Here is a 10000-nt window from a genome sequence, read left to right on the forward strand (position 1 = left end):
CCTAATGTTAGCATTGGTTTTAAATGGTTAGGTGGGTGGTTTCGGTATTGGTAAAACAATGACCTGTGACTTGTACGTGCCCCCGAAATGGTTTGATGCAAGAACACCGGAATAACAATATTTTAAGAGACAAGTGCTAAAATGACAGTGACATTTATAGGCCTGAAATGACCATCCTACTTTCATAACATTTGACATGCAGCCTGAGAAAGTTCAACCCACAATATTTCTTACGACATGCAGTATTCGGGTCAAACCTGTTACCATTTTTTATATGTTAAGCTTAAGGAGGGTGGCACTTAACTACAGAAAGGCCATGGCTGCTACAAAGGAAGCCATTAAAATAATGTACAGTACCGCTCAAAAGTAAGTTACCAGTCTCGTCTCGTTTCTTGTGAGACGAGACTCTCACCTCGAGAGACGAGACTCTCGTCTCGCAAGAATCACTGAAGCGGCAAGATTGGCATAAATTTTTATAGAAGTCCGATGGTTACACGAAAGTTTGCGAATTCAAACGACAAAACGACGCTCATGGCGAGCATGAAACTTAACATGAATCAAAATTACGATACTGTTATAACCAAGAAATATATCATGCCAGTTGGCAACATTTCAGTGCGGTGGCATTGTAAACAGATCTCTGAGAAATTCTTGAGGAACTTTGCTTTCCAAAACACCGTATGAAATTGTTTTGTTTGCAGTTCGTTACTCCCACATTTAAGTCGATCCGCCGCCACGTTTTAATGTAAATAACTGCAAGCAAGTACAAAGTACATATACAATAAGACTGAGCTGCTACGGTAAATGAAAACAAACTCGAGTTTTATGACTTCACTTTTGAGAATGTCATCCACAAAACTTAATTCATTCAACAGTGAGATTATTTTCACTGTCACACAACAACAACAACAAAAAATAAAAATTCGAAACAGTTCAATGAGAAAGGCGAAGAACTTGAACTGTTGTATGAAACAAATTTATTTTCCATTTCCACCTTTCCAATTCTCAGGTCTGTGCGGTACATCTTATCTAAGTTATTTGTCGAAGCGTTTCACGCAACTTAAAGTAATACAGTTTTGTGAAGATACACCGTGGTCGACGAACATTATTTTGTCATGAAAGCGCTTATTTTTCGTTCATGAATGAAACGATGTGTATGAACAAATCTCCTAAAGTAGCGGCTACACAAGCGATTTTTTGCTTGCGCCAGTGATGCGATTTTTTAAAATTTTGTTGCGTCGCCAGCGCGCGATGAAAGTCTGAACAGGCGACACGAAAGCAGAAAAAAAAACACTCGTCATCCAACGTGAAGGAACTGCCTCAAGCGGGAGAATGAATCCCCAAAGAAAAAAGAAAAAGGAAACGGCTCTTTTAGGAGCCACCAAATGTAATAAAAGTCATGACCAATAGTAATAAAAGTTTTTTTCCATTAACCGCACTGATGCGATCATGATGAGCAATAACAACCCACAACTGCGTTCTCTTCGCCTGATAAACTCACTTGAATTTGAAAGACAAATTTTTATGGCAGTTCGATGGATTTAAGCTTTAAGTACTGCTGCAGGAAATTGATCGATCGATTAACAGTGTTTACATGCGGTCGTGCAAGTTCATTGAAACATTTCTTCTCAAAATCAACTTCGTACAGTGTATGTAGATTTCACGGGCAGATTCGAGGCCTAAATGTCGACTTGCAAAGGCAATAATACACCACCGCCAACCACATGCTGCCGCGAAAGTTTATGGCAACATTTCTCCTAGACATCACCTCCGAATGAAAGTACAGTAAATGTAGATTTAACGGGCTGATTCAAGGGTTAAAAATGTGTACAGTGTATACAGATTTCACTGGTAGATGTCTGCACGCAAAGACAATAATACACCAACGCCAACCGCATCTGGACTTAAAACTTTATTGTCAAGTGTTACGTTTGGAGCGCGAGTGTCTTCGTAACAGGTTAATCTTCGGAAAGTTTTCGTTTATGCAAGACACTTAAAGTTTTTTGTAAAAAGGTTCTTGCCACGCAAGCTGCAGGAGAATAAAGAACTACATTTTGAAGAGGTGAAAAGCAAGGATAAAGGACCAATGTTTGCCTTGCTATGGAAAACACAGACTGTGCTTCGCTCCATTTCAAAATTAATAACTTTAAAGAACACCATCACCAAAATAAGCCGAAAACAACAATGGCTTTAGAGATCTTTCTCATGCTGTTTTTTTGTTGTTTTTTTTTGTGCTATTTAATAATTATGACTTTCCTTGCATGCAAAGTTGGGGACCAAAATTTATGATCTGGCGACCAAATTTTCCTCATTAGCCGCCAGCTGGCACCTGAGCAAAAAAGTTAATTTCAAGCCCTGCCTAAACATGTTTTTTTTAACCAGATGGGAACCGTCCCATCATTTTCCATAAACTGTACCATTGAATTTCTATTTGGACAAAAAATGGAACTGGTATTTGGAAAAGTGATCAAAGGAGGGCCTTATGACTTCATAATTTTTTTGAGAAATAATATTTTTCTATGGAGATTCTTTTTACAAACATTCGACGTTTAAAACCCACTCCGGCAAACTGAAGTTGCGTGCTTTTTAGCAGAGAAATTTTGCACTGATATGGAAGGGTGTTGAGTAATGTTCCATGTTTTAGTAACTACAAATTTTTTCTTCAGTTGTTTCGTTTTGCTTTTGTTTTCCCGAAATCACAACATAAAACAGAAAAGAAAACATAAGAGTGAATGGACCCCGAGTTGGCCATTCGCTGATTGAGACAGCCGATTTCGAGGCTTGCAGTAAACCTTTGAAGGTGGCGTGACATTATGATGGAATAATGTTCAGGGTAACAGAATAGTGTTTGCACAAGAAGTACATTGTGTACACTTTGTTTCATGGAGTGAAATATTTTCATGGTGATTATGACCTTTTTCACGGCATCAAATATTTCACGGTGGCCATGACTTTTTTCACGGCGCAAAAGGGAAATTTAACTCACATTCCAATCATTTTTCAACATTTTCATGGCGAGGACCATGAAAATAGCGTGAAATTTGGATAAGCCCCCTTTTTGCGTGAAGGATCACATAATTTAGCTATGATACTCTGATTTGAAACGTTGTGTTATCACATAAATGTACATCTGCATTGTGAAGAACAGGATTTAAAATCTTCTCGACACAATGCACAAGAAGACAATCTTTACCTTAAAATAGTCTGTGTTTTGTACTTTCATAGCCGTCAGGTTAAATCCTGATGTCATCAATTCTTCTTCTTTTTTTTTTTTTTCAGCATCAGTTATCTGTGTGAGAGCAGTCATTCTTGGTCATTAAACATACATATACAAGAAAAAAACTCCAAAAATTACCATAAAATGAATAAATCTACATTGTACATTGTATAATAAAGAGATCACAACCTAGGGAGTTCAAAGCAATTTACACATTATTAACCTCATGCAGTGAAGAGGTTGCCATCAAAGAATCTAATGTGTGTAAGTTGTAAGTTGTGCAAGTAAGCATTGTACTGTAAGTCGTGTTTTAATAAAAATTTATTTATAAAAAAAATAATAAAATAAAATTTAAAAAAAATACATGTAGGCATCTACTGTGTACGTACAGGATGATATTGTAATCCATTGGCCTTAAGGAATTCATCTGCTTTCTCTCTGCTGGTTGCCGCCAAATCAGCAAAACGAAACCTAGAATGACATCAACCAACTCACAATCTTTTTACTCATACAGTGAATAATAATTATAATTTATTATTATTATGCAGACCTTATATTCTGATTATGATTATAAAAATAATTGTTGTTGTCATCTTCGTCGTCATCATCATTATTATTTAGTCCTGACCCCACTTCTTGGGTGGTGAGATAAAAGACCCTTGGAATGAGGTTGAGGGAGGACTTCCAAGCTAAGTATTGCGTCCATAATATTATGGTGAGATGGACCTTTCATGGCTAACATCACAAACTGAAATCACAGACATCGTGAACTAAAACTACTGTATAATTCATACATGTGTTTTTTCTGATTGCTGAGCAGACAGACTTGGTGAGTATCAGTTCTGTTCCCTGTTCATATTTCACACATTAATTAACCTAATTTCTCACCCATAAATTTTACCATTTTATTAATTTTGAGGTACCTCTTGATTTCGCAGCAGCTAACCATCAACCAAGTCACTAACCGAATATAGAAAACTTGAGACCTTACACTGTGTCTGTTCTGAATTGATTTGTTGATGACAACACCTTTTAATTGTTAAATTTACATACATTTATATTGAGAAATAGCCACACAACTCACAGTGTCAATCAACTCTATCTGCTTTAGACATTATATATGTAGTAGTCCTCACCTAAATAGCTCAACTTCTTGTGACAAAAACCATCTCCTAAGATCTTCCCTGTGGAGATAAAACAGATGAACAATTAACTTATAGACCCTCCTCAAAACAAGTGACCAGTGGAGTATTTTGGAAGTTACGCAATACAGCAAGTACTTACGATCTACAATATGCAAGGCGCAAAATGAAGTGAGATATGTGGTCCTTTCTCTTCTCATTTAACCTCCTCTCTTTCAATTCTTCTTCTACAGTCTGGTATGACAACAAAAACACAGTTTTCCAACAGGATGCAAAATACAAGCATGGAGACGAAGAGGCAACTAGTGTGAATGAATCATTAAGATTTTTCTCTTTTAATTAAGAGACAACAAAATATTGTAGCTGCCCATAAGATTTTTTTCTTTGCACAGGATAACCTTGCAGGGATTATCAGCAATTACACATGTACATGTAAAAACAGCAATTGTAACTTATGCATATTTAAACATTTTCTACTTGGCATTATGCTGCTTTCAAGGGTTGAAGCAAAGCTGTGTTGATCCTTATACCTTACGTGTAACTGGCATCTTTTAGTGGAGGCAACAAAGGCTTAGTAAGTTCGTGTACATTAACAAGAGAAAGGTTTACTTTGTGATATATACATTTAAATCTTTGTACTACATTTACAGTATCACATAGGATGTTAAAATACCCACAAAGTTCCCGGCACAAGGTAAAGTATAGAGGTACCAGTATTATGGTATGTCCTATTCTCTCTATCAAAGGGTGGCCAGCTTGGGGCAGATACATGTACATGTACAAATTTCAAGAAACAACCAAAATAAGTTAAATCAAGGGAACTTCGCTGGATGTTAAGGACGTTCGCGCCAAAATCTTCCTACGGTGAGATTTTCTTCATTTCTCGCCTAGAGTTAGGTCATAAAGTACTTACTCCAAAAATGAAAAAAAAAATGGGGGTCACCGACTTTGTTTCGGAGAAAATGGCAGTGGAAAAATGCCTTAATTTCGAGAAATCGGTCATAATAGTGAGATGTAGCCTCATCTGCTCATCCATCGAAAATCATAAAAATAAACTGTTGGAGTGAAAGTTTCCGTGCATAGGTTTTTAGGAGTGAGATTTTTAGATAATTGTATGCCGCTAGGGATGTGGTAAACAGTAGAGTTCATCCTCGACGAGCGTTTTCGTAAGCTCTATCCGTTGCAACCACTACCAGAATTCGATGGCACAAGGAAAGAAAATGTTGAAAAAAGATAACTTCTTACGGTGAGAAATTTTTCATTTCATCATATTTTGTAGATAGTAAGTAAAGTAAGTGATTCATGATTAAAAAAATAGGGGTCACCGTTTGTCACGCTTTTGCGTGACCTGTTGGGCAAGGACTGGAACCCAAGAGAGGCTCGATCGTTGAAGAAATGAAAGGTTTTTACCGAAAAAAAAAACCTTTCTCGAGCATAGCAACGAAGGTTTAAACAGGGGTCATCTTCATTTGGTTGGTGTTTCGTATAATATCTCTCCATTGCCGTAATGCTCATCCTCTGGAGTCTGTTTTTTGTAAAATTTAATCGCTGATTGTTTCCACGCAGGTCCGCACCATTTAAGCGGGCGAGGACAAAAATACTGCTTAATTTTCACGAAAGTAAAGAAAAAGAACTTTAAAAACATGCATTCATTTTGAACTTAAGTTCGTAGGGTAATAAAAACATTAAAAAGAAACAGCCCCATTAAATTTACGCAACGGTTCGTCCTCGAGTTTTCCAAACTTTCAGCCACTAGTCTACTCGATCAGCTACCTTTTCCAGAGCTTTTCCATCCTCCCGCTCACTTCCATTTGAAGTTTAATGATGATTCGGGAATAAATGTGCCATTCTTTTGCCGGCCTGGAATTTTTTCCTCTGTGTTTTTGTCGCCATGTTATTTTAACTGATGCTTGAAAAATATGTATGAATGTCAAGAAGACTAGTGCACGACTGATAAAAACCTCGCGAATATCAGTCGTGCAGTAGTCTACTTGACTTTCATAAGTATTTTAAATCAATTTTGACTGATCACGATCTTCTCTGATCCAACGCTGTGCAAGACTTATCGTCCAAGGTTTTTGCAAAGGTTTTGAAACCTCAACTTCACTAATGCTCGAAGTAATGCGTGACATATTACAGTCGCGTTACCTGCGCAGTAACGTTGCGCACAAACAATTAGCGCGAACGTCCTTAATTGGAACACGTAGATGTCAATAGAGTGGTTTTCAATTGAGTGTCGAAAGTAATTAGTGAATTACTTTGGTTTATGATTACTTCACTCACTGATTCGTTCAAAGTTCTCACGCCATTTTCTCAACCAATCAGAAGTGAAACCAAAACCAATCGTGGCTCGCGCATGCACATTTTCCCGTGCTTTGTGACGGTTACGTGTAATTACTGGTACTTTGAGTTTTGATTGGTTTACTGGATTGTCTCCGACCTATTTGATTGGCCAAAGTAATTACTTTGGTTTTGGTTTTAAGACACGCCATTAAAAACTGCCCTATTCACTTAATAGGGAAAGGTTTACTTTACTGACCACTCGTTGACTCAAAGGTAAGAACTTTTTCAAGCTTTCCTTCATAGCTTTTTGATAGTCCTCCAAACCCCTCTTGTATCGTATTCCAAATGTTTCGATTTCTCTGAGGACTACAGAATGAAAACAAAAATCGTCAACATGTTCATTATTTTAAGTGAAGCTACAGTATGTAAATGTTACCAAATCATGCAAAAGTGCATTTTATTATCTTTACAACATCAGACATATCAGGAAATACTTATCTAGAAGCAGCAGTACCCAGGGTTCGACAACTGGCTACCTGCATTACTAGCCACCGGGCTAGTGATTTCTAGAATTTACTAGCCCGAAGCAAAACTTGGTAGCCCGGATCAATTTCCCTCGAGGTCTACTTCAACCCCAAACACGCAAACCTTCCTCTAAACTTATTGGCAAGGTCTTTTAAAATGATAACAATGTGTTATTTAAGGAAAAAAGCTAACAAAATGTTCTTTTCACATTCACTTGTGCACGCAGCGAAGGCTAACCGTAGAATGCCAGTGCACAAGCCACGGGAACCTTGCTTTCCACGATGGATTAAAAGTTCTCTTTCTTTGAGTGCTCTCATAAATCTTACTGCTTTCCTGTTTACTGGTACTTTCAGTTTCGGCCGCTTTCCCCTTTTTACATGGTGGCGCCTCGTAATTTGCCAAAAATCGCTCCATCTTTACAATCGGTTCAATTGCGAAGCGATCGTGCGAGGCGATGTGCAAGGCATCACAACATTGGTAGGGAGAAGACTGGGGAATACATTAACCATTAAGCTCAGAGTCTGGGATCTAGCGATGTTTACGAACTACACGCAAGATAAAAGAGACACCAGAAGATGATAGATTTGTTTTCTTTATAAAATTATTGGTATTATCGTTACATTTTAAACTTTCTTGTTTTTTGAATCAACTGTGAACTTCAAACTAAAACTAATTATATCTAGTTTATTTCCATTTTTCAACTAGCCAGTGGGCTATTAAACGTCGTTTTTTACTAGCCTGACAAAATTTTTACTAGCCTCGGGCTACCGGGCTAGCGGAGATGTCGAACCCTGAGTACCGAGTCACTAGTTCATGCGTTTATCACTAGCAGAATCTTTATGGGTTGCCAAAATATCAAGTGTTAAAACTGTAGCATGTTTGAATGCTAGTGCTTGATTGGTTTATTGCACCCCAAAATTTTGCCACATCACGCCTCTGCTTCCTGAACTACATTGGCTGTCTGTCTGCTACTGTATCGAATATAAAATATTTCTTCTTACACAATACAGAATACAGAACACAGAACTTTATTTTACGTGGCACTCCACTTAGTTAAAAGCTACTTTATAGGAAGCCCACAAAGCATTTAAAGCGTTGCATGGTATGGTTATTTGTCATATGATACACGTTCTACCTCAGTCTAAGTATGACTTCCAGTGCAATCATGACGCTGGAGCCTTGTTAACATCACTAGAAGTAAGGACCAAGAAGACTACAGGGGCAGGTCATATTAGTTGTGCTGCTCCTAGACTTTGGAACCTTCTTCCATCTGATCTGAGGTCTATTTCCAGTCTGAACATTTTTAAAAGTAGACTTAAATTTGTTTTATTTAAATTAATAAGGCATTTCATTAGGGATTTCCAAATTGTCATTTTTAAAAATCTTTTTTCATATCTTATCCTGGCAATGTACATGTAGCTAAGGAATTTAGGATTAATTGTAAACTTTAAGTCTTAGGGTGCATTCAATTGACCCTAATCCGGAATAAGAATATGTGGAATCATGATCTAAAACGGTATGTCTGGCATTGTGAAGCAACAAGGATAAAGATAAATAGCATTTTAGCAGGTGTTTGGCAATTTTAATGGTGAATCTCCATAAAAACGAGGGATTTCTTTCTTCTATTCCACGTATTCCTATTCTGGAATACCGGCAATCGAACGCACCCTTAGTCTTAAGTCTTTGTATGTAAGGCACAGTTGAATATTTCCATGTATATACATGTAGAAACTGTACGGAATATAATACAATACAATACATACTTAATTGACCGCTCCCCATAGGGGCTTTTCAGGGCCAATGAAACACAACGAAACGATAGAACAGAACAACAACAATTGTTAAGAATCCCAACTGGCTGGAGGCAAACCAGTTGGCTATTTACAAGTGCGGCTGGGAAGTTGAACCAGGGACTACCAGGATCAAATTCAACGAGTGGTCAGAGCGGGTCTTGAACCCGGGATCTCCGGATCTCAAGGCAAGCGCCCTAATTAGTAGTAGTAGTAATAATAATAATAATAATAATAATAATATTATTATTATTATTATTATACATATATATACACACAACTTTATTTGGTAACGTAAGTTGCATGAAGGCAGCCAAAGGCGGACATTACTAAACAGCGAAATAGCGAAACACGGAGACAGTGAAACCGCGAAATGAAGCACCAAAACACCATGTATGACCCCACCATACATTGAATATTAACCGACAAATGTTGGATTTGAGATTAAACATCGTTTTAGGCCTAATTGGGCCTAATCTTCTAATCTCAGTCTTAATCTGAATCCTAATCTTAATCTCAATGAATTAGGAGTAATAACGTTTTAGTACTCAATGTATGGTGGGGTCATACATGGTGTTTTGGTGCTTCGTTTCGCTGTTTTGTTGTTTAGAAATGCCCGCCAAAGGTTGATGTGGTGCTCCCAACTACAGTTACATAAATCAAAATTAATTATAAATCACAAAAATTAATAGTATGACTACAGTGAATATAAGATTAACATTACAATAATATTAGTAGTGAATATAAAAACGAATAAAATTGAGTATAACCCTAACCCTAATCTCTAACGCCAACCCTAAACACTCAAATACGTATCATCAAATACTAAAACTAAATTTAAAATAGCAGAAATCAATGTCCTTGTTTGTAACCAAGACTTAGTTTGTCTCCCTATCAAAGTTCATTTTCTTCAAGAGTTTTTTAAATCTTCCTTTATCCTCTCCTCAACAGCGTCGTAATACACGTATCAAATAGGCGATTTGCAACCTAATGAGAGCGATTTGTAACCTAATGAGAGCAACCTAATGAGAGCGAGATCTTTT

At 37.2% G+C, this 10000-nt stretch overlaps 1 protein-coding gene across 1 annotated transcript in view; it reads right to left on the bottom strand.

Moving 5' to 3' along the window:
* LOC138045271 (DNA primase large subunit-like) overlaps positions 1-10000 on the bottom strand; it is a 24026-nt gene that overhangs the window by 13393 nt on the left and 633 nt on the right. The window contains exons 2-6 of the mRNA XM_068891710.1: positions 6899-7008; positions 4502-4593; positions 4354-4401; positions 3607-3688; positions 3194-3289 (exon numbers count right to left, since the gene is read on the bottom strand). Coding sequence (XP_068747811.1) covers positions 3194-3289; positions 3607-3688; positions 4354-4401; positions 4502-4593; positions 6899-7008 — 428 coding nt within the window. The remainder of the gene's footprint in view (positions 1-3193; positions 3290-3606; positions 3689-4353; positions 4402-4501; positions 4594-6898; positions 7009-10000) is intronic.

The sequence above is a fragment of the Montipora capricornis genome, chromosome 4 (genome assembly GCF_036669925.1).
Source record: "Montipora capricornis isolate CH-2021 chromosome 4, ASM3666992v2, whole genome shotgun sequence".
Classification (NCBI taxonomy): domain Eukaryota; kingdom Metazoa; phylum Cnidaria; class Anthozoa; order Scleractinia; family Acroporidae; genus Montipora; species Montipora capricornis.